The sequence below is a fragment of the Manis pentadactyla genome, chromosome 4, assembly GCF_030020395.1.
Source record: "Manis pentadactyla isolate mManPen7 chromosome 4, mManPen7.hap1, whole genome shotgun sequence".
Lineage (NCBI taxonomy): Eukaryota > Metazoa > Chordata > Mammalia > Pholidota > Manidae > Manis > Manis pentadactyla.
The window spans coordinates 14143029-14166926 of NC_080022.1; the positions used below are offsets into that span (position 1 = coordinate 14143029).

The window sequence follows — 23898 nt, forward strand, 5'->3', positions numbered from 1 at the left end:
GAGGTGGATGTCGCATGCACATGTGCAAACGCACATGCTCCCCCGCACACACATGCACATGTGCAGTGGGTTCTTCCACATACAGAATTCCACGGCCTGGGCCAAGCTCTTTGTGACTCCATCTGTTCCTGCAAAGCAAGACTGTCCTCACTTTAGAGTTAAGGAAAACCAAAGACATTTTCAAGATTACATGGATAGTAAGTGACATAGCCTGAGTTGGGACCCAAGTCTATTGTCACCATCCACGGAACTCACGACCAGCCCTGGACACAGATGGGATGTCTTCCCTTAGAAGGGACTGAAAGGCGCTGGATCATCATGCATGCCAGGTGGGAGACAGCAACCTTCCTTAGCAACAGCTCCCTGGGGAGGGAGGTGGGCGTGAAGAGGAGATGGAGGTGAATGGGTCCGGGGAGAGGGAGTATACTCTCCAGCTGTAATGACTTGATGGTTCAGAAATATTTCAGGCCAGGGTTATTCAGAGTGTGGTTCACAGGCCAGGGCTGGCCCACGGACTATTTGTCCTCTGAATACAGAAACAGGGAAGACACATTTGTTGCAGACTAGAAACCGACAGTTCACAGCTGGGGTGCAGACCACATTTTAGGAAGCACCGCTCTTGTCCGATGAGAGGTGCACACATGCCTCCCACCCCTGTCCCTCCCTGTTCCCTTACTTGGTTGTGTTTTTCTTGTCACATATTGCTTATGTCTGCCTCCTCTCACATCCAGGGCTGATGAGGGCATGTGTGCTAGCTGCCCTATTTGCAGCTGTTTGGCAGGGTCTGGGACAGTGCCTGACATATACTTGGTGCTCAGTAAAGATTTGAATGAATGAATGAGTAAACTGCCATCATTCAGGAAAGCCAGTATATGTACTTTGTAGTTGCACAGCCCTGGGTTCAAATCCCAGCTTAGTGACTTCTGAGCTATGGGACTTGAGCCTGCAAGTGGATGACGATATTGGCTTTGAGGGTCTTTATGAGGATGAAGTCACAGTGGGGGGAAAAGCCAGCATGGTGAATGGGTTAATGCTGTGCCCCTGCCTCCCCACATGCAGCTCTTTCTTAGGATTCTGCATTTCTGCACACCTCCAGAGGCTGCATGCTCCGTGACGTTCCTGGGGAATGAGTCCAGGAGGGACAGCACTGCCACCCAGCTATGCCATTCTCTTGCTGAGTGACACAGGACAGGCGGCTTCCTTTCTCCGGCCTTCAGTTTCTAACCAGAGTGCTTCTGTTTTCCTTCTGGGCTTCCATGTCAGAGGTTGTCTGGGTAAGGGGTTCCAGGGTAACAGAAGTTTGAGGACCCCTGCAGTATCAAAAGCTCTAAGCACTCCTGTGGTTCTGATGTTAAAAGATTCCATGGCACAGAATTCTGATTTCACAACTTCTGCTTCTGGGGAGATAACCTGGCAGAAGGATTTAAAACTTCAGTAAGCTGGTAGTTTGTGCTGAGTGGGAAGGATGCCTCCGAGACCCTCGACGTAAGGGTGCTTCACGTTGATGGCAAGACTGTAGAGAGCAAGATTCTATTCTAAACCCTTCCCTTGGCAGATGAGGAACCTGAGCCTCTGAGGGGATGGGGTGGGCACCACCACACAGGTAGTGAGAATTAATAAACCCAGACTGCAGGGAGTACTGGGTGCCTGGGGCCATGCTCTCAGCTGTTTGCAGTTAACAGCAGGAAGCACAATGATTGCACGTGGATTATCACTGCTCCCACAGGGCTAAACAGTTGTTGACCCACAGCCAATGGCTGAGCTCAGCAGCCCTCTCTGGGGGCCTGCCACTCAAGGAACCGGCTCTGCCCTGTGGAATATTCCTTCACTCAAGAGCAGGGACGGACTTCCAGGCCCCCGTGCTGATGCCTAGAGGCCGGGACCCCTTGTGGCCAGAAGCGGTAATGCAACACTTCTGATCGGATTGCCCCCAACAACTGCTAGGATCTTGGAAGTGGCTACGAAACGTGACAGCTGTTAATGAGAAGAAAAAGTAGGTAGTTGCCTGTGACCTTGAGCTGAGACTACTAGTCAGATCTCATAACAGTGCAGAGAACGGCCAAATCAAGTCGTGGGGTGGGCAGAAAACTGGGAACACATTTACCTATCTCTGAAGACTGGCTGGCAACTGCCTTGCTAGACCTTCGTCCTCAGACTATTGCCACACTCAGACATGCTCTTGTGTTTTAGAGTTTTTGCTCTTTGCCAGTTTGCAAAGCTGGCCCTAAGCCATGTGGCAGACTCTGGGCAAGCACAGGTGTTGGCTAAGGGAAGCTGGCAAGAATCACTCTAGACCCACCCAAGATAGATTCCTGTATGGGAGGCAATCACCACCTGTACATGGGGTGCAAAGAAATGGTCCAGGAGGGGACCCTTGGGTTAGGAAAAAGAAGACCCTGGCTGCAGTAGCAGATGCTGGAAAGGGAAAAATGTTGAATTTCACTGTTTGGCTCCAAACCTTCCAATTCTAGAAGATTTCAGCCTTCCAGGTAAAATACAGAAAATCCTTACTCAGTTACCACTTTAGTGTCAAGCAGGCTATTTCCACAGGCGCAGATGACCCTTCACATCATGACGAGAATCCAGGGCCGAATGCCTCCGCTTTTCAAGACTAACAAAAATGACTGGAATGCAACATTTTAATAATAACTAATATGAGGACACCTAAGTGCCTTTTTGTTGCAGGGACAATGAATGTCTGCTGAAACATGTTTGGATTTATTCCTGCTGCTACCATCAACTTTTCTTCTTGTGAATTTTTAAGGCATTAAGATAGTTCTGTAGCTTTATATAACTGGTCAGACTTTTTAATGTAAAACAGCAGGGATCCGATGTATATTCAGTTCACCTCCAACTTCAGGAATCACAGATGGGTATATTTTGGGCTTGGATTTCTCATTTTTAAAATAGTTCCTGTATGTTATTAATATCCTACTTCAGCCATTAAGGCTGGAGGCCCTTCACCCTGTTATAACTGAGGCATTAAGGAGGCTCCAAACCTCTAGTAGCCAAAACAAAACCTAATCAGTTTTGTCTGCACCCCTCCATGTTTAGTCCTTTTTGTCACTCACATTGGTGGACATTTCTTCCCCAAACTTTCTTTGCTTCTACCTCTTATTTTTACTCTTAACACAGGAGCCAAAGTGATATCTTTCAAGTGCAAGTCACAGGCAGGAGGTATATTTGGGGGTGAAAGAAACGTTCTAAAACTGGGTGGTGGTAATGGTTGCACAGTCTGTACGTTCACTCAAAGTCATTGAATTATATACTTAGAATGGGGGGATTTGGTGCCATGTAAATTACACTGCAGGAAAGTCAGATCATTTCACTCCTGTGCTCAAAACCCTCCTGTGGGACCCATCTCTTCTGGAGTAAATGTCCAAGTCATTTTGACAGCCTTCAAATGCTTTGTAACCTTCCCTACTCTTCACCCTCACTCACTGTGCTCCAGCCACCCTGCCCTTGCTGTTCCAGCACATGCCAGACCTCTCCTGTTGCTGTTCCTTCTGCCTGAATGCTCTTCCCTCCAGCATCTGTTTCCCTTCCTCCCTCCCCACTTTGCTTAACTGCCATCCTCCAAGGGTAGGCAATGTAACCTCTCACTCCTACAAGGTGTCCCATTTCCTTCTCTATTTCTTTTTCTCCATAGCCCTTAAGGCCATCTGACTTACTACTTATTTTACTTTAAAAATCTCACTTACAGTTTGTCGCTTACTAGCATATGAGCTCTCCAAGTGCTAAGACTGTTCTTTTTTCTGCTTTCTAGTGAATCCCTGGTGCCTAGAACAGTGCCTGGCACAGATGCCGTGCTCAGTAAATATTTGTGGAATGAATGAAAACAAGCAGTGATGCTCAGCAGGGGGAACCCTTCATGTTGAGAGTAAATGCAAAGAGGTTTTCTTTTCTTTTCTTTTTTTCCTCCTGGTACAACTTCTTCCCAGCAGCTATAGTTGGGGACCTCTGAAGACCAGATAAAAAGCAAACAAAGAGTGTTAACTCTGCTGAAGGCAAATGGAAGCATATTTAACCACTGTTCCCAGCAACTCAGTTGCTTATTTCCAGAGCTCTGCTCTGGGGGACGAAGGCCCCTGTAAGGACTGAATCGGGAAAGAACAATGCGTGGTCCTTCCAAAGCTAACCCTGCCTCCGTCTCCTCCCTTGGCCTCAGACAACATGATCCATAGGCTGATGGTGGCCCTCCTGTGAAATGCCTGGCATTGGCTGCATCTGTAGAATACCCTGGGCCTAGCCCACATAATAGGATGCAACATCTCTAGACCCTGCAGCTGGTTCATGTGCAGCTCAGGGGTGCCCAATCTCTGGGGGCAAAGATCCAGAGCAACTTTGAGGGCCTGCAAAACAGCACAAGCACCAACCGCTTTGGCCAATTTAATGCCTCCCACATCAGGTGTCACGGTTTTAAGACTGTATGCAGATGCTATTGTGACTCACAGTATACCTGGAAAAAGGGAGCTTTTGGTCATTACATATTTTCTCAACTAGAAGACACTGAGAGTTTGACTGCTGCTGTGCTCAGGGCTGTGGAAACGTTTGCCATGGGAAAGAATCCTGTGCTCAAAAAGATCAGCAATCATCGGTCCAGGGGAAGTGGCCTGACCTCTGGTATGAGCGAAGCTGCATTCTGATCCTGGTTTCATGGCTGTGATACCTGAGGTCCGTCACTTAGTAACTTGGAGCCTCAGCTTCCTCATCTGCAAGATGGAGATATAACAGCAATACCGATTTCCCAGGAGGGAGGCTATGTGATCAGGGCAGTGTCTGGCACGTGGCTTGGTCAGTGGAGTCTGCCCGCTGCTGTTCCCCCACAATCAGTTTGGCAGCTAGGTAGAAATGGTGTGCACTGAAATGAAGCATTGTCTCTGGAGATGGCCTGGCCGCTTAAGAGTCAAACGTATCTGTTCCTAGCCAGCCACCACTGCAGGCACTGTTTCAGGAGGCCAGCGGTGGGGAGGCGTGGGGATGACGGGCAGGGTGCAGCAACGAACAGCAGCCTGTCTTCAGAGCACAGCCTCTGGGCAGAAGCAGCCCAAGAGCTGTGAACTACGGTCAAACACGTCCTCGTTTGCTTTTCTCAAGCAAAATTTTCAATTGTGGTAAAATCCATATGACAGAAAATGTACCATCCTCACCATTTTTAAGCGTACAGTTGCTTAGTGTGAGGTACACTCGCACTGTTGTGTAACCATCCTCACTTTATCAATCAGAATTTAGATAAATCAGTTTTTATCTTGTCAACTGCTCTTATCACGTTTCCAGCTGCTCACGTTGGACTCCTGCTACGACGCTGCTACCGCTTGGCACTCCTGGCAGTCTGAAGATTATCTTTTCAAAAAAAATCAAGAGCTGAGAAGGGACAGCTTCCTTCCCGGAGCAGACTTCGGTTTTCCCTAGAGCCCTGTCCCGGAAATTGTACACACATTGAGGTTTTGTAAAACTAAACATTCTCAAAACATACAAAGTAGGGTTGATTCTTCAAAGGGCCCGTGGAGAATCCTTTTGTACAGTAAGGGGGCCCTTTGTCTCTGGGAATTACCACCCCTAGCTTGGCTGTTGCCTTTTTTTCCATACAGTGGGCTTTCTTAAGTGAGGCAGGCTTGCTCAGAGCTTCTTGGGTGTTTCCGAACAGCTTCCTCCAGGAGTTTCACAGAAATCTCATCAAATGGCTGGACAGGCAGCATCACACATTCCTATCACGTTGGTAATGATGAGATTCTCCTGGGCTGTAAAGACCAGAGGAACTCAAGTTCCAGAAGCAAAAAAAGGAGGACTGGCTCCCTCCTCCAGGGGGTCGTGTGTGCAGTGAGTGATAAGGTGGGGAATGAAGTGGGAAATGATCTCCTGACTGGGGGTCCAGAAAACAGACTTTGAAGTGAAATGATATGAACTGCACTTAACAAAAAAAAAAATCCATTCCAAAGATACACATGCATGCACTTGATAAACAGAGAGAAGCAGCCAAGGGGAGAGGGAGGGAGAATGCTAACCAGGCAGAAAAGGAGGCAGAGAAAGGTGACCTTTGACCGTCACCACCTCACCCTCGAGTGGAATGAGGTTCACAATGTTGAAGGGAGCCTATAAGTATATATTGTAAGGATTTGGGATGAATTCTTTAGGGACGGAGTAACCCTTCATCTTCTCCTTTGATTCCCATTCCTTTTAGCCAAGTGGTGAGGTTTACTGGCATCCTGAGACCCTGAAAATTAATCTGCATGCCTGACCTCTCCTCACTCCCACCCCGGAGCTAAAGCTCGGTTTGTCTGAGGACAAAGCAACTGGTAGATACAATTCCATGTAAAGGAAATAAATCGCAGCACATGTGATGTCTGCTATCATGGAGATGAAAGAGGCAGGTGTCCAGATGACAGTCTGTTCTGCATTTCAGCTGGGTACCGAGTGACAGCCCAGAAATAGTTCTCTGCCAAGTGGGAGCTTAGGAACTCAAGGGTCAGCGTGCGTAAATGTATCTGTGTGAGCTTACTCACCAACTCTTTTGCCTTGTTTTTATCTTGCAAATGTAATGGGCAGTAATGTTGGTCAAACATCATAGGAGCTGGGAATGAAATTGGAGAGAGAGAGATATTGCTATATTGCTGTAAAGGTTTTTTTTTTTTGTCTTTGTTTTTAAAAACAAATCTGGATTTCTGTTTCTTAACTCCTCCTTCTTTATTATTATCACAGCTTACTTCGGGAAAGGTTAAGAGGTTTACACATATATTATTGCATTTACCCCTTATAAGAATCTTAGAAGGTAAGTGTGACCACTCCCACTGTATGATGGGAAAAGCTTGCCTCAGAGACACTAAGTAATTTGTCCAAGATCACACAGTAGTGCCACATAACTTGGTTATTCATACTCTTTCCTAATCCCTGTCCTACTTCTCTTTGTGATCAAATATAATCTTGAACCAAACTATATGCCTTTTGATAACCACGACATCTTCTAAAAACGTATATTAAAAACAGAACACACATAACCTGCCAAAGATTTGCTGGAAGATTAATATCATGATATATGCCCTAGGCCAAGGGTATGTGACTTTTTGCTTTGGTAATCTCTGGTGTATCTGCTAAACCAAGTGGGTGAACAGATATTGCTAGGAAAAATAAAAGGGGGTCTGCATGAAACACGATGCACTTTCTATTTTTTGATAAGGAGTTATGGTAATATTTCCGTGCTCTGACATGTGAATCCTATTTTCCCATCAGAAAGATTTACTTAACCAAGTCAAAATAACTTAGAAATACAGCTGCTGGTAAGCTGCAGGCTACGAGCCAGTACAGAACAAGCAGTTTATATATATATAATGTCATGCTTCTTTTATCAGCTAGCTATTGCTGTGTAACAAATCATCCCCAAACTCAGTGGCTTAAAACAACCATTTATTTCTCCTGAGTCTCCTAACTGGTTAGGCAGTTCTGCTAGAGATTATGCAGACATGCCTGATCCCACGCGGCTCACTCATGTGTGTATAACAGCTGGTGGGCAGGCTGAGGGTTGGCTGGGATAACTTGGCTTTACTACATGTAGTGTTTTGTCCTCCAGTGGGCGAGCATCAACTTGCTCTAATGATGGTGGCAAGTGGAATCCATTTGCAAGGCCTTCTGAGCTCTGTCTTGGCTTGAAACTGGCACGATATCATTGTGCTAATGGCCACAACCTCCTGGGGTTCAGTGCATTGGTTATAGTTTAGCAAGTCTGAGTCCACTTAACTTGATGTTCTCTGGACACTGTCAGGTTTGTTTGCAGACAGCACACAGCTATTTTAAAAGGTTGTCATATTTCAACTAGCAATTTACTTTAACTTGACTGGACAGGATCTAGGTACAAAATAAGATTTCCCTGTGGTTGCTTTCTGTTACCCTTACCAGGCTTTACAACTCTTTATTCCATGTCTGAAATGGATGGCATAGTGATTACTGGTACAGAACAGTCAGGACAGCAAGCACTGATATAGCTGCTTGCGGTTATAAGTCTTTATGACAAACTCAGCCATCTTCTTGCCTGGATGGCCTTGCCAAACATGTGGAGCCCCCAGATCATGGGGTGGCCAAGATTCAGCATTAGCCTGCTTCTTTGAACGTCCCTGTGAGCATGAGTGCATCCATGGACCTCCCTGGCCTAAGCCCAGGTCCCCGTAGGGTAACTGGTGGCATTACCATTGCTCTTCCTCTTGTCTGCCAAGGCCTTCCTCCACAGTCTGCTGCACGGCAGGAGCCTCCCAGCCATCTCTGGGATGCCGTGGAGTTCTTCAAAACAACCCCATCTGAGCTCCCTTCCATCTTTAAAAAATGTGCCATATGACTCTTAGTTTGTATAGTTTTAGTCATTTTTTAAAAAGGTGACTTGTCACTAATAGGATCCAATTCTTATTTTTTTTGTCTTTGTTTAAAAGAAATTCTTTGTAGAACCATTTCCTCATGATTTTCCTTTGGGAAAAAAAAAGTCACAGAAATAACTGCACACTTGGGGCAGCTGCTGCCAGGAAGTCCAGTCATGCGCAGGTGGGTGGAGCTTCCGCTCTGGTAACATGAAAGCAGGGTCTGAGGCAGGCCCTGCACTGCCCGGCCGTGGCAGCTGGGGCCGCAGCACAGACCTCCATTCCCTCTTCAGGAGAATGGCCCAGAACTCCTGGCTTGCTGGGCGCTGGGAAGGTTCCATAGATGATGTCGGGAAACACCTATTACAGTGGTACTCGATAAATATTAGTTCCTTCCCCTCTTTGTATCTTTGATGCCTGATAAATGCAAACAGGAAGGCTGTAATTGGGTGGCATGGAGATTTCTCAAGAAGCAGGAGCAGCTGCTGCTCGGTTCTGCACAAACCTCAATGGAAGACAGTCAGTGGGCCCTCGCTAGCCACCCATCCTGTGCTGGGCTGGAAACCCAACCTGCACTGGGCTTGGAGGAGGGGCCCTTTCCTCTGTGAAGTTCACGTCCACCCAAAGTCACCACAAGGCGGCGCTGTGGTGACCACAAACGCTCCAGGGGTCTAAGGCCGGCTCTGCTCCAGGAGCTTCCGGATGCCACTGGGTTAGAGTGGGCGGGAGCGCCCTGCCGGGGGAGGGCTGACCACACCCCCGAGCACCTGCCCCCCACTGGGGTCCCTGAGAGGAGCCGTCAGTAGGGGACCCCGGACTGGCCCTGCCTTTGGCCAGCAGTCAGCCTGGGTGAACTGGGTAAACTCTCTGCTGTATAATTAAAGGGACAGATGGAGGGTCCCTAAAGGGCAGAAGGGAGACCTGCTGTGGCCGTCAGCCAGGCTTGGGTTCACCCTCACGCCTTCCCTTACATCTGTGTGACAGTGAAAAAATTCCCTGAGGTCTCTGGGCCTGTTGTCTTGAGAACTAGGGAAGACAGCGCCCCTCCCGCCCGGGCTGCCTGGGACAGTCGGCGAGGCACTGATGCGAAGGGCCTGGCGTGAAGGGCACTCGGCAGCTGGCTTTGCTGGTGCAGTCTGGCAAGCCCTGTTATCAGATATCCAGGGCTGGGCCAAACTGGGGGCTGGAGACCCTAGCCTTGGGGGAGTGGAGAGAGAGAGAGGAGAGGGCGTGTCTGCAGCCAGGGGCACTGAAGGGGGCAGGAGGGAGGGTGGGTATTTAGAAGGTGGTCCCCCTCAGCTGAGATCTGGCTGCGTGGGGATGGAGTCTGGCTGACCTCTATCCACACCCCTTCAACTGATCCCCGCCGTGCCTGGGACAGGTCCTGGCACATGGTAGGTCCTTGGCAGAAGTCTGCTGACTGATGGAAAAATAAATGTATCAAGTGAAAGTGCTAATGCAAAAGACTGTGTCCAGGTCTCTGCTTTGCATCTCACAGGCAAAGCCCCAGCGATGGGGACTCTGTTGTCTCTCCAACTTACTTCCCCCAACTTCCCAGCAGAAACCTTGGCTCAGCTTGCCTGCCCTCCCCAGACCACTCACCTTCCTACCTCTGGGTCTTTGCTATTGCCAGTCCCAGGCTCACAGCCTCAGAGGGCTCACCTTTTCTTCAAGGCCTGCCACCTCCTCCCTGAAGCTTTCCTTGCCTTAAGACTGCCGCCTCTGAGCGGCTTGATGTCTAGGCCCTGGAGATATATAGTGTCTGGTGCTGTTATTTACCTGTTTTAAGGCTGGTATCTATTCTCTTAACCAGGTTACAGGCAATTTGAGGGCAGCAAGCTTATCATAAGAGACAGCATCAAAGAAGGATCAACAGGAAATGGTTTAGAGTCAGGCATACCTGGATTAGAATCCCAGATTTGCTCATTATTGGCTGTGTGTCCTTGGACAAACCACCTGACCTCCCTGAGCTTCTGGCTCCCTATCCATTAAAAAATGTAAAATCCAATACCTGCTTCCAGGTGTAATAATGCTCATACCTTCCAAAGTGGCACGGAATTAGGTTGAGATGGATTCTGGTCCTAGCTGGCACACAGTAGGTGTTCAATAAACCCCGGCTGCCTCCCCCCACTCCCTACTTTAGAATGATGGTTTATTTTGGAGACGAGCAGCTGCTCTCCGTCAAACTGCTGCAGAGGAACGTGGCAGGATGCACTAAAGATCGGCTTTCCACTGCTCTCTGAACCTGTGGCCCTTGAAACCGGACCCCTGAAGCCTCAGTGTCCAGCAACTGCTAAATTCCAGAATGTGAAACCACCCAAATGAAAATCCAGCTTGACACTTGTCGCCTAATTAATAGTCTTCCAAGTACCCATACTCAGCAACGCAGAGATCTGTCATCTCCCAACTGAGTTTCAGAAGAAGCCCCTGCTACAACCCTCCTGACCACTAACCAGCACCTTGGAAAGACTGCTCCCAACAACGGCACTGTCCTCAGGGGTCCAGGTTCAGCCTCGAGTCCTGACCTTCCTAACTAGCCAAAGGCAGAGATGTTTGAGGCTCTGCTGGCTAATTAAGCCTGAACCTGAGCACTCAGCTCCTAAAAAGAGACTGTGTGGTTCAGACAGTCAGTCAGGTTGAAAGGGAAGGTCTTGCTCCCTGTGGAGCTGGTATCCCAAGGCCTCTGACAGACGTGAGAAATAGGCAGTCAATGCATTCTGATTTTGCTTTGATTGCCAGGAAGCTAATCGCTAAATTCACAGCAACTGGGTAATAACAGGAGAAAATACAGTAACAAAAACAGTGACAAAAATAGTGGTTACTGAACGCTTACTATCTGCCAGCCATTCTGCCCAGTGCTTTATGTATATCATCCCACTTAACCCTTTTACCCATCCTCTGAAGACAGTATTACTAGACCCATTCCACAGACAAGGAGGCTGAGGCTTAGGGACTAAGTACATGCACCTGTTTGCTCAGTTAGGCAGTAGCAGGGCTGGAATCTAGATACAGGCCTAGCTGTGGGGTCTGAGCTCCTGCTCCAGGCCCTGCTCCTCTGCCTTTGAGCTTCCCAGATGGCTTATGTCTCCTATTCACATTTATGCTTTTTTCTGGTCCTGATGTTTTGTATTTATCCTTAAATTGTTGCTTTTGCCTATACTGAGAATTCTTGAAAATCTTTTGAGGAAGGAGGTGGGCCTTGGCATCAATCAATAAGTGATGTCTGAGAAAGTGAGTGAACAAAAGATGGAAGAAATAAAGAATAATGAAGAACACAGTGGCGACCTGAAAGGTCAGAGTTCACAGGGGACATCCTGTGCTGGGTCGGCAGGTCAGGGGCCCACAGACTCAGACCCTGTCAGTAAAACATGAAGTATGGGGTCTGTACTGACTCACAGGCAGGAACACTTTTATCTTTGTTGTGCAAATAGGCCTGGCAATTCTCTAAAAGAAAAGTTTTGACAATACTGGCTAAGCAGGCTTGATGATCAACGGACATCTCAGATACAAGGAAAACCCCCCAACAGTTGCCATTACAGAATGCTGTGAACTGATGCGGATAAAATGAAGGTTCCTGTGGCCAGGATTCTCACCTGGCCCTGGTCGGCTAGCTCACTACACATGTGTGGGCAACACATTGTTATTGAGTCTATATAAAGAGCTCAGCCCAGCGCTCTGGGTGACACGGTGGCACGGCGGCACAGCTGCTGCACAGCTGCAGGAGAGCAGAGGCTGGAGTGGTGGCAGCGCCGAGGACAGAGACTGAGATGGCTGCAGTGGTGGAGAGGCCCAGAGGCAGAGACCGGCTTGCTGCACGTGGACTCGCTCTGCGTGGATGGGATTCTAGTGATCGATCGGCCACTGTGGGAATGAAGTTGGGTATAAACCCTTTCACCCCAGGAACATTCCATTGTCATTCCTGGGTTTCACTGAATCCATAGTGAACTTGTCTGGGGCTGAAACTCCATTTGCAAGACAACTTACATGGCTAATTAATATGTAAATCTATGAGACTTGGGTGTTTTCTTCCCCCTGTTGGAATCCCCCAACTCCACAGGGATGGTCTTTCCCTGCAGAGGGCCTGGATTCTTCAGTTATTATCAACTGGCACTCAGGCGCAGGACCTGTTTATCCATAATTGTGAGTGAGGGGAAGCCTGGGAGGGAAGGACACTGAGAACAGCCACCAGAGGGGGGATGGGTCCATGAGGGCTCACCAGAGATGGCCATCAAGGATCACCACAGCCAGGGAAAGAGCCTGCTGGAGAACATTCCCTGCCTGTCCCCATGCTCACCACAGAAACCTAGGCGGCATTATCATGCCCAGAAGCCTGGGCAGTGGGCATGGACATTTCCATCTGCTTGTGAGTGACAATTACTGGTGGACCTAAATGAACAGTTTCCAAAACTGTCTCTTGTGAGTTTGCTTCATGGGACTCTGATCAGTTCTAAGTGCGAAAATGGATAAAATTATGTTTCTGAAAAGCCCAGGAGCAGACCTGCAACATACTGGCCACTCAGACACAGCAGTACTCAGGGCTCTGTTGGGGTGCTAGCAGCCCCCCTAGACAGCATCGGAACATGAACAGCCTTAACAGATACTCTGGGTGGAGCCTGATGTCCCACAGCCGCGAGCCACTGGCTCTCGGGTCACATCGATCCATTCCTAGGTTCCTAACCACCGCTGGGCAGAGTAACAAGCTTCCTGTCCTAAGAGGCAATTAAGCAGAGGCTGGAAGACACCTCTGGTGGATGGCATCAGGGGATCCCGTACACGTGGAGGCTGGAAACCTATGATATCAAATGTTCCTTGGAACCTGAGTCTAGGAGTCAGGAATTTCCAACGTTCAGTGGGTGAAAGAATGAACTGAGATCTGTGTTGACTGACCCCCAAATGATATTCCTGAAGTGTCTCTGGAATATCAAACTATGGCTAAACTGAATGTTTATGCTTTACAGTGTTCTAATGCTCTGAAGACTCAAACCACCTACTGTATAATAAATAATCTTAGCCAATTATTAACCATTTGCTATGTGCCAGGCTCTGTGCTATTGCCTTATATGTACTATTGTACTTATCTTTACAGTATCTCTAGAACTATGTGACTAATGAGGGAGGCTTGAAGGCCTTATGTAACTTGCACAGGGTCACAGAGTTAATAAATTGTGAAGCCAGGATTTGAACCGAGGGCTTTCTGACCTGAGCCAAAGATCCTAATCTTGTGGCAGAGAGAACTGGCCTTCTGGGTAATTATTAGCCTTTCCTAGGACTTTTCAAAGAGCTAACCAATTTCTCATTCCACATAGACATTGCAGTTAGGAGCAGGAAGCATGGCTACAAATGGCTAGACCAGGTGGTAGGAAAGACAGGCTAGAGAGGGGTTCATTTCTGGAAGCGCCCCCAGCTTGGACCTGGGATCCCTTGAAGCTAAGGGGATAAACTCATGGAGAGAGAAACAAAGGAACTCTTTCTTACTGATGGTCAGCCATATGCCAAGCATTGTGCTGTCACATCCACTGTATTGAAAGGCCAGCAGACAGGCTAGAGGTGAATCCCGGGTTCACCGTGTACATTACTGCACCTCCTCTCCGCCAGTCTCATGCCAGGTGCTGGTGATGCAGCGGAGAAGGAATGGACACAGTCCCTGCCCTCAACCTCTTCACAGGCAAAATCGGAACATCAATGCCCACATCTTAGTGCTGTTTGTGCATTAAAGGAGAGAAAATATGCAAAGTTTTTAGCATAGTGCCTGGTAGTACGTGTTCAGTGAGTGGTATTCATTAAACCCCAGAATGAAGTATCAGTATTTCAATTTCACCAGTTAGCCTGAAACTCAGAGGTGAAGCGACTTGCCTAAGAGCCCCGGATAGTAACTAGCAGAGGCTGGATTTGAATTCAGGTTTCTAGACTCTGGGTCCAGTGCTCCTTTATTTATGTCTGCAACTGATTGCTACGATCCCTCCCATCTTGAAAACACAGGAAAAACGATCAAATAGAGCCCGATTACATGAAGAAGGGATGGGGGAGCCAGGATTGACTTAATGAATGGACTCTGGTGCCCAGAGGGCAGGAGGCTCTGCAGGCTTTTACTTGCTGAGTGAATATGCCAGCTGGCAAGCTGGCTCACCTTCCTGTCAACTACATGGACAGAGCCCCTGGGCAGAGACAATATGTATATGATGCCTCTAATTAATTCTCTTCACATCCTTTTGGAGTGAAGAGGAGAATAAATGCATAAAAACTGAAGCGGAATGGATTTTCCTGGTCCATGTGGCCATTTCCTGGCTCAGCCAGCTACCACGCATTGCTGAATTGAGTTCGCTTTCTAATGACTTAATTTTACTATGTAGCCAATACATAGAAAAATGAACAATCCACTATGATCTGGGGTCCAGAGCCTCTCCGAGTACCGGGATGGTGGCTCTCCTTGGCTTCAGGCACTGACACCCCTACCCTCACCACCTGCTGGGGCCAGAGATATCCTTGGTCTGAGGGGTGAGGTACTCCCAAAGGGAATTTATCCCATTGGCTGGCAGATGGGACCCCTGTTGGAAGTGGACTGCCCCTGGGAACTCTGGCTGCATTCATTTCCTGCCCAAAGGCACGGGCATTTGACAGGTGCACACTCTGTCTTGAGTTTGAGGGGGGCAGGACCCCTGCATGGGGTGCACACATGCTGGCTGACCACGCCTGCCGGGCAGTCTGGAAGTGGAGTGGCCTAAGGGCTCAGGGTCACTAGGAGGCTTGGGCAACAGGCCAACCAGCTGGCCTAGGTCCTGGGGGCTGTGGTGTCCACTTGCTGAGGCAGCTGAAGCGTTTCTCCAGCCAAAGGCTTTGGGGAGCGTCATCTGCAGGCAGCATTCACAGCAAACTTCCTGGCCGCTTGCATGTGCCTCACTAATGAATCAGCCACTAACATGTACAGGGCACCTCCTATGTGCCAGGTCTCACGCCAGAGGTGAACCATAAAAACTGCCTGCCCTGGAGCCGACCACCCTCTGGTAGGGGAGAGAGATCTGCAAGCAGATGCTCACAGCACAGAGCTGTGAATGCAGAAACAGACAGCTGGGTAGAGGGCAAGGGATGGAGCCGGGCAGGGGGGTGCTGGATGAAGGAGAATGACTCAGCTTTGGGGGTTGGGTACTGGGCATGAACCCAGGCCTGCCACCCCTGAACTCTGACTTCGGGCAGGTCCCTTCAGCTCTCTGAGTCTCAGTCTCCTTGTCTGCAGTTCTGTAAAATGGGATGAATAATACCTGCCTTGTGAGGATGTTGCTAGGATCAGAGTTAATAAATGGCGTTAGGCATAAGCATGGACTTGTTATCCTGTTGTGACCAATACCAACACCAAAACCAAAACCAAACCTACACTCTTCCCTCTGAGATAGAGCAAAAATAACAGGGTCACCTTGTCCAGTTCTAGTTGCCAAAATGAATGAGCATTTCCCATAAGCTGCTGACTCCTTAACAAGAACTCTGTCCCAGCATTTGGAATGCTGATGTCTGAAGATACCGCACGCCCTGTGTGGCTTCAGTAACCTAATGAGAAAATGGCTGTCTTCTACCAAGAACAAGCTGGTGAAAATCCAGTAACTGATCAGAGTGTTTTCCCTTTAATAATCTGTGGTGAGTGTGTGCGTGTGTGTGCATGTGTGTGTGTGTTTAATTTGACAAGAGAGGACTTCTAAAGTCTGACTGGTTTACACTTTTTCCAAGAAACAAGTGTTCTTCTAAATGCTTCTGAGTCTGAGACTTCCTTCCACGTGGAGTATAGAGGAGGGAAGTTTTGAACCACCTCTGGAAGGATGTGTCTGAACTGGGTCCATGCCTGGGGCTGGAGGGAGGGGAGCATTCTGGACAGGAGAACAGGTAGAAAGGCTCAGGATGTCCAGACCTAAGCAGACAGGAGTTGCTCTGATCCCCCAGTCTTCCTTCTTGGGCAGAGGGGAGCTCTGAAGGAATGGCAGGTGATGGAAACCTCAGGATAACCAACAAGTCCTAATGGACCCGCCTGGGCACATCACTGTCTCACACTGAACCTTAGCTGCAAAATGGAGATCAAAAGCATGGGTCAGCCACTGTTGATTTAAATTTCACCATTACTAGTCTAGTCCCGTAACCATGGGCTAGTTATTTTGCCTTTGTAGGCCTGTGTTTCCTCATCTGTGAAATGGGGATAGCGAAGACCTCAGAGGATTACTGTGAGGATTAAATAACAGGAGGCATGAATGGCGTTTAGCTGTGCCTGGTACATGGTAAGTGCCCAATAACTGTTAGCTGGTGAGATGATGATGGGGATGATTAGACATATCAACCATGCAAGCAGGTGGCAGGGGTCTCAGCAAACCCCCCTTGAATCTGGGTCTGTTTGTGTCTGAAGAGAAGAGTCCTCAGCCACACAAAGTATTTAAAATGCTCATCCAGAAGACAAGGGATTCCCACTAGGAGCCCATTCCTCCCGCTCAGCCTGGGCACCTCTGAATATGCGGCAAGGCTGCTCTGAGAATCTGAGTAACAGATGGGGAAAGCTCTATTTTGGAGTGCGGTCCAGCCCTGCTGTGCCCCTGCAAACTCAGGCCACCAGCCTGGAGCCACGGGGTGTTGGGGGGAGCACAGCAGGCCTGGGACCTTGCTGAGGTCTGACTGCATCCTGGGACACTGGCTTCTCACAACTTCTATTTCCTAAGCCAAATACTTGGAGGGTGGTGGAGAGAGTGGTCTCCACCTAAGGGCAGGATGTTAGCCCCAACCAGGTGGCTGCTTTAGAAGCTGGTATGGAAGAACAGTAAGGATTCCCTTTACTGAGCACCTACTATGTGCCGGGTGCTTTTCAGATGACTTATACAGACACTGCCAATCCCCACGGTCATTCTGCAAGATCCCACCGCGTGTCTCAGGGAGGGCACACTATTTCAACAGACTGGCCATAAGCTCTGTGAGGACAGGGGCTGTACCGGTTTGTTCACTGCCATCTCCCCAAAGCCCAGCAGAGTGCCTGGCAGACAGTAGGTGCTTAGTAAGTATGAGCCAATGGAGTGAATTTGATTTGAAATAGTTCTCTTCGGAGGGTCTTATCTGAGATACTGCTTTGTGTGAAAACATCCAACCAGGAATGGTCCCGAATAGTAACACAGACAGGAGCTCTGGAGTCAGAGAAATGCACCAAAATCTTAGTTGTAGGGCATGCTGCCCCACCTTTCTCTACATCTCACTGCTCATCTGCAAAATGGGGGCAGAATGGCCTAACTCACGGGGTTGTTGTGAGGATTGAAGAGAATGTATGTAAATCCCTGAGCAAAACCAGGCAGAGAGCTGGGCCTTCCTAAACAGCAGCTCCAGCGACTCCTGCTGTTCCTGTTACCGGAGGCACTCCCATTTGCGGGCATCTACATTTTCAAGGCATTTTCACCAGGATATCTTTGGTTCTCCGGGCCCTGGGCATGGTCTGGACCAATTGCCATCAATGGGTCCACCTGGGCCCTGCTCCCTCCCAGACTAGACCCAGCTCTGTTTGTTTGGTGGGTGGCACACTGGGCACCATTCCTGCCTCTGTGTGGAGGACCTTGGCCGAGTTCCTGGCTCCTGGGTACCATCAATCACTTGGGGTGACTCTGTGGGATTTATTGCTACATTTATTAGGTCTCAAGGGAATCCAGAAAACAATTAGTAGATTCAAATGCATTAGAGCAATTTCTCTTTGACATCCCCGAACTCAGATAATGACAGCTTTCCTGCAATTAGGACAGGGTCTCCTCAGTGTGCAGATTAATTGGGTGTTAAACAAGCAAGGATGCCTGAAACCAGACAGCTGAGCTGGAATGAATTAGATGTGAAGCAGCAGCTCTAGGCGAGGGATGAATAATTCATTCATGATCACAGCCCCCTGGAGACTTCAAGATGCCCCACCAGTAACACAAGGCCAGAGCTCCATGGGGGGCTGTCGAGGAAGAAGGGAGACAGTGGATGCAGGCAACCCTTTGTGGGAGTCAATTTTTCCTCTACTAGGTCCATGGTCCACATCACCCATGTGTGGGGAGCTCTAATGCTATGGGGCAGCTCCCTTTTATAAAGTTTAAGACAGTTTCTAGCATAATATACATGCTCACTAAGTTGTACTGGGTTCTTTTTCTATGTCAGCATTATGCATTCTTGCATTTAATCCTCACAATGAGATATTATTTTTTACTGTGTTTCCCATTAAAGCAGCTGGAGTTGAGTGAGATTAGAGGTGAGTTACAGGGTGGTGAGTTTGGGATTCAAATCGAACACCCTACCTCCAGGGCCTGCTCACTTGCAGTACCTGAGCTGGTAGCTTCTCAGTGGGGAAGTCATGTAGCCCATCACCCAGTGACCGTAGCCCATCCCCTGGCGACCGCAGAGACTGCAGCCCATCCCCCAGTGACCGTGGAGACCACGAAGACCACAGCCCATCCTTGGCAACTGCAGAGACTGCAGCTTGCTGCCATTGTTGCAGCCATGCTGGATTTAAGTTGCAAAGCCCGGGAGGCTAGAGGTGTGCTGGATTGCTGGAAAGAGGATATAAGCAGTGGAAAGATGGGGACCATGTTGGAGGGTATGCGTGGGAACATGCACTCATGAGAGTATTTTTTTGGAAGCATGTGCATGTCTGGGATTTTATTCATTTTCTTTTCTGGTGTGGGTTAAGGAAGTCTGGCGTGAAAGGCACTGGAGTCCCAGCTGGCTTCCCGGGCCCCGGGGCTCCTGAGGGCGGTACTAGAGCACACAACTCTCAGGATTCCCCTTTTGTTCCTCTTCATAGATGGTGTGTTTGTTTTCAAGTCCCCATTTCTATGAGTCATCAGGAGTTCCCCTACTTACTCCTTGGAAAGAAAAGGGGACAGGGTAGCAAGGCTCTGAGGCCCAGCATGAGCCATCGCGCTTCTGCCTGGGGTGGCTGGGGAGGCATGGGAGGAGCCCTCCTCTGGCCACACCTGCACCCATGTGTGCACGCCGCCCCCACATGTGGAAGAAGCCAGGACTAACGAAGGGACAGACCTCTCTCAGGGTGTTCCTGACCGTCGTCCAGGCAAAGGGCTGCCAGCGTCCTTTCCCACCGCCCATCCAGACACAGGTGGGACGCAGAAAGCTATCAGGTCGCTCAAGAATAAAGACTTGTTCAGAGACTCCTGGCAGTGAGTCCCTCCTTCCAAAGGTGACCAGAGGGGAGAAAACCAGCTGCCTTCTGACCCTGGAGCTTCTATTCTGATTCTTGCCAACTCCTTGTAATTGGAAGGCTTCCCTCCCTAGCTTCTTCTTCTTTTAAAATGTAAACAAAATGCAGACTGTCTACAATGTCAATGTCAAAACGGCTCCCTTTCCTCCCAAACATTTAGGGGCATCTGTGCCAAGGGCTTGCAGTACACAAGCTGAGGGGGACATGGTTCTCCCTTGCAAGGACTTCAAGAGAGGGAGGGCAGCTGGTGAGCGACCCGCAGTGGGACCCAATCCTTCACTTGGTGCACTTGTCATGTGTCCCCCAAGCACCAAGTATGTGCCGCGCACAGCAGGCTTGGGACACAGTGACAAGAAAGAGAAACAGCCCTCTGCACCCCCATGTGTGCTGAGGTTCCTGGCCAGGGCTGTGCCTCGGACTGCCCAGGGGAGCTACTTCCAAGGTAGGGTGGCTGGCCCCTTCCGTCTAGGGCCCTGGCATAGATATTTGGGGAAAGAACTACCCAGGTAGTAGTTCTGATGTGCACCTCTAGATAACAATTACGAGGGGACTGGAAGGACAGACAGGCACATAGGCAGTTCTAACAGCGACACCATTGCTGGGAGGATGCTCAGGGAAGGATGGAAGAGGGGCTGGGAAGGGCAGTCTAGGCCTGGGGTCAAGATCACACGGGTCTCCAGCCAGAGCTCCTGCTCTGCCACCTACTGGCCATGGAGTTTGGGGCCACCTAAGCTCTGTACTTCAGTTTGCTCATCTGTAGAACAGGCATGATAATGAGATCAACCTCACGGCGTTGTTGGGAGGATTATGTGAGATAATATATGTGAAGGGTCTGGAATGCGGCCAGCACACGGGCGTGCAGGACATGTCACCTACATGCATGCTGGCGAAGTCACTATTACTATTCCCGGATGGAAAGCTTGCAGACAAACTGAGAGCTGAGAAAGGAGTGGGAGTACCTAGAACAGGGGATACAGAGAGAACGTGGTCTGGCTGAAGCCTGGTGTGTGAAGTGAGGTGGAGGACATGCCGGGAGGCAAGCCGCCATCAGGGCCTGTGTGAGCCGTGCCGAGTTCACACTCGCTCCGGAGAACAGCACCGGAGGCATGGGCGTCTGTGCAGCTGGCTGAGTTGCCGCTGTGTGTGCTGAGCAGGTGTGCACGTGGCTGATCTACAGGCCACCCAGTGCTGGCGTCCGTCCTGCTCGCCCCTCCAGCACCCTCAGCTACTCATTCGTGCCCCAGTGCGGAGGCTGAGTGCCTAACCAGTCAGTTACAGCTCCGCAGCCTGGCATTCACGCACGAGACCTCGAGCCAGGCTCCTGCCCTAACCATCTCCCACCGTTCCACCGCAGTCCTCTTTTATCGGCTATGGAAACACTAGACTTCACGTTTCCAGACACACTGAGAGCTCTTCATTTGCCCTGCTGGCCCGATGCTCTGGAACCCTCTCTCATCTTGCTCCCCTGGATGACCCCCGCCCACCGTTCAAGGTCCAGGTCCTTTGTAAGCACAGCGCAGGCCCAGATGCCCTGGGGTGACTACTGGCTCTGGCACTTAGGATTTGTGTGGCTTACCTCTGGGGCCTCAGTTTTCTCATTCACGAAGCAGGGAGAATAATGACCTGCCAGGGTTGCTGTGAGATCCGATGAGATCCTGCAGGAAAGCGCTTAGTACGGGGCCTGCGATGGTCAGTTAGCACCTGGCTCATGAGTGCGTCGGCGTGTGCTTGACTCCCTGGCCCAAAGTCAAGCTCCTCCATCCTCCTGAGCACTCTAAATGTGTGGGCACTGGGGAGGCGGTGGGGTTCAGGCAGACCCCGCCTACCTGGAGTTCACGGTCTAACATGGGGCCAGAAAGTGGACACAAAACGACGAGCCTGTCTGTCTACACACTCACCCGAGCTCCCTGTGCGCAGTGGGTCCTCAGATTAGGGTTTAGAGGAAGAAACGTTTACTGAATGAACCCACATCAGGGCAGGTTCTTTCACGATTTCATCTCAGTTTAATCTCCCAACAAGCCTCTGATGTACGTGCACTAAGCCCCTATTTGGAAGAGGAAGCTGAGGCTCAGAGAGGTTGTGACTTGCCCAAGGTCCCACAGCTAGTGACAAAGCTGGAACCCACATCCAGCTCTGCCTGATGCCAAACCCCATTCTTACGGGGGGCCATGAAGATCCAGGGGAGGCAGCAGTGACCAGAAAAGAGGCAGGAAGGAGCTGCTCTGGGAACCACCCCCCAAACAGCAGAGGTGCAGGAATAACTCAGTGACTTGCTAACCGGCCCTACCACTGAGGCCACCTGCCTCCCTCCCAGTTTCGAGCTTCATATTCCAGAGGCAGCTGACGGGCAACCTCACTTCTGATCATCATGGCCAAATGGTCAATGGTAATTAATTCAATTTGTTTAGGATGGGAATTGAAGACTTGGCCTGTATTAATGAAGTTGACATGTAATTTATGCTAGCTGGGGCCAAAGATATGCCTTTCTCCTCTAAACTGAGAGTCAGTCCTGTAAATAAGCCCATGTCACTCCAGGTAATGAGAAGCCTGACAGATGGTCTGTTGCAAAGGTTGGGGGAATGACTAGGAAAGGAGCAAAACAATGACAGCACAGAGGTGACAGCTTTTTAAGAGCCTCTCCCGGAGGAGCAGGTTAGGAGAGGAGGGGGAGTCTGTAGCCACCCCCGGCACCGGCAGGGAGCGCCTCAGCCCGAGGCAGCCAGGGGATGTGCCGACCAGGACCTGGCGCTGGGCTGCCTACCCGACCTCCAAGCTCCCTGGCCTTTGGCACTGCCCAGAGGTGACACTAACTTCTTATTGCCAATGGAGAGATGGTTGTCCAGGGATGTCCTTGCCCAACCCAAGCTACCTGGCTGAGCAGAGGCAGAACTCAGACCCAGTCTCAGCTGACTGTAAAGTCCATGCTTTACCCCAGTGCACACTCTGGATTGCATTTAGCAAATATTTGCCCCCCTCCCCCTCCAATGAGGGTGGAGGGCAGTGCTCCACCCCACTGCCCTAGGCTCGGCCCTAACTGGCTTTGGCTGACAGAATGCACAGAAGATTAAAATCGCCAAAAATCCTTTGCCACTCCCCCCATCCAGAGAAGGAATCTATTCCCTCCTCTATCCCCTTGCATCTGATGAGTTGTTGTGACTTGTTTTGACCAATGGAATGTGGCAGAAGTGAAATTTTGGAATCTCGGTCTTAAAAGGCCACTCTTGTCCTCATGAAATGCTGTCCTGAGAATGCCACATAAGGAAGTCAAGCCTACTGGAGGAGAAGTCTCCCCCAGGAAGGACTGAGGCAGGCCAGACAGCCAGTACCAACGACCAGCCAGTGAGGGAGATCAGCTCGGACCTTCCAAGCCCTCCAGTCTGACTGCAGCTGCACAAGGGAGCCCGGCTGTGAACAGGAGAGGAACTGCCAGTCAACCCGCAGAACTGTGAGAAATAACCAGTCAGTGCTGTTTTAAGCCACTATGTTTGCAGCAATAAATAACCAATACAGGATGTTAGTAAATACGATACGAGCAGAAATCCTACATGTGTGTGTGTGGTTTGGCTTGGCTCTGGAACTCTGGCGATCTACTGTAGGCAGAGCACACCCTTCAACCTCACCGTGACAAATACACACAGCGCGGGTCCAAGCCCAACCTGGGGCCAGGCCTACCCAACATGTAGCTGGAAACAGTCTATTCTAGAGCAACTGAACCACAACCATCAAAATATCTGGCGTTGTAACCCTTGGAGTTTGATGGGTGGCCTGTGAGGCAGCAATTGCTGACTGATACACCCATCCTACCTGTCTATAACCCACACATTTTTAACAAAATTCTGTATCCTGTATGAGAAATGCTGCCTCCACCCCGGATTCCTGAGAGGTTCTGACAGTATAGTTGTCATTTGCATGAAGTTGTAGGAGCACAGAGTATGACATCATATAGTAGGAGTCAGTGGTGTCGCTGCAGCTCAGCAAAGCTCTTACTGGAGGGGCTGGAGAGCTGAGGACGGGGAGACATTGTGAGTGTCCAGGAGCTTCCTCCCAGGAGGCAGTAAGGTCCCCGGTGGACTATCCATACCGCGGAGAGCAGCAACAGCAGGTAAGCATGTCTTTTTTACTTGTTCTGTCTCTGGTGATGGCAAGGTGGGGGAAGGATACAGAAAGGGAAGGGGTCATGTCCTCCACGACAGAAGCGGAAACGAACTCACTTTTACCAGACCCCAGATTCAGCCCTGCTTCCTCAGTAGATTTTGCCTGACTTCTGACCTAGCCTGGATTTTCCTGGTGAGAGTGACTGAACTGGCTCCCCGGTCTCTCCCCTGCCTGGTGATCCTAGGTTACCCAGAGCTATTGGAAATAGGA

The 23898-nt window shown here is 49.8% G+C and overlaps 1 protein-coding gene across 4 annotated transcripts in view; it reads right to left on the reverse strand.

Annotated features, from left to right (window-relative positions):
- TMCO4 (transmembrane and coiled-coil domains 4) overlaps positions 1-23898 on the reverse strand; it is an 86628-nt gene that overhangs the window by 13205 nt on the left and 49525 nt on the right. The window contains exon 13 of one of the 4 annotated variants that reach the window (XM_057499795.1): positions 6211-6571. The exons of 2 other annotated variants lie outside the window; for them this stretch is intronic. In XM_057499795.1, coding sequence (XP_057355778.1) covers positions 6351-6571 — 221 coding nt within the window. In that variant the 3' untranslated portion in view covers positions 6211-6350. Of the gene's footprint in view, positions 1-6210; positions 6572-23262; positions 23666-23898 lie in introns of those variants that run through there. One more of the 4 variants, XM_036914487.2, reaches the window with a different exon arrangement.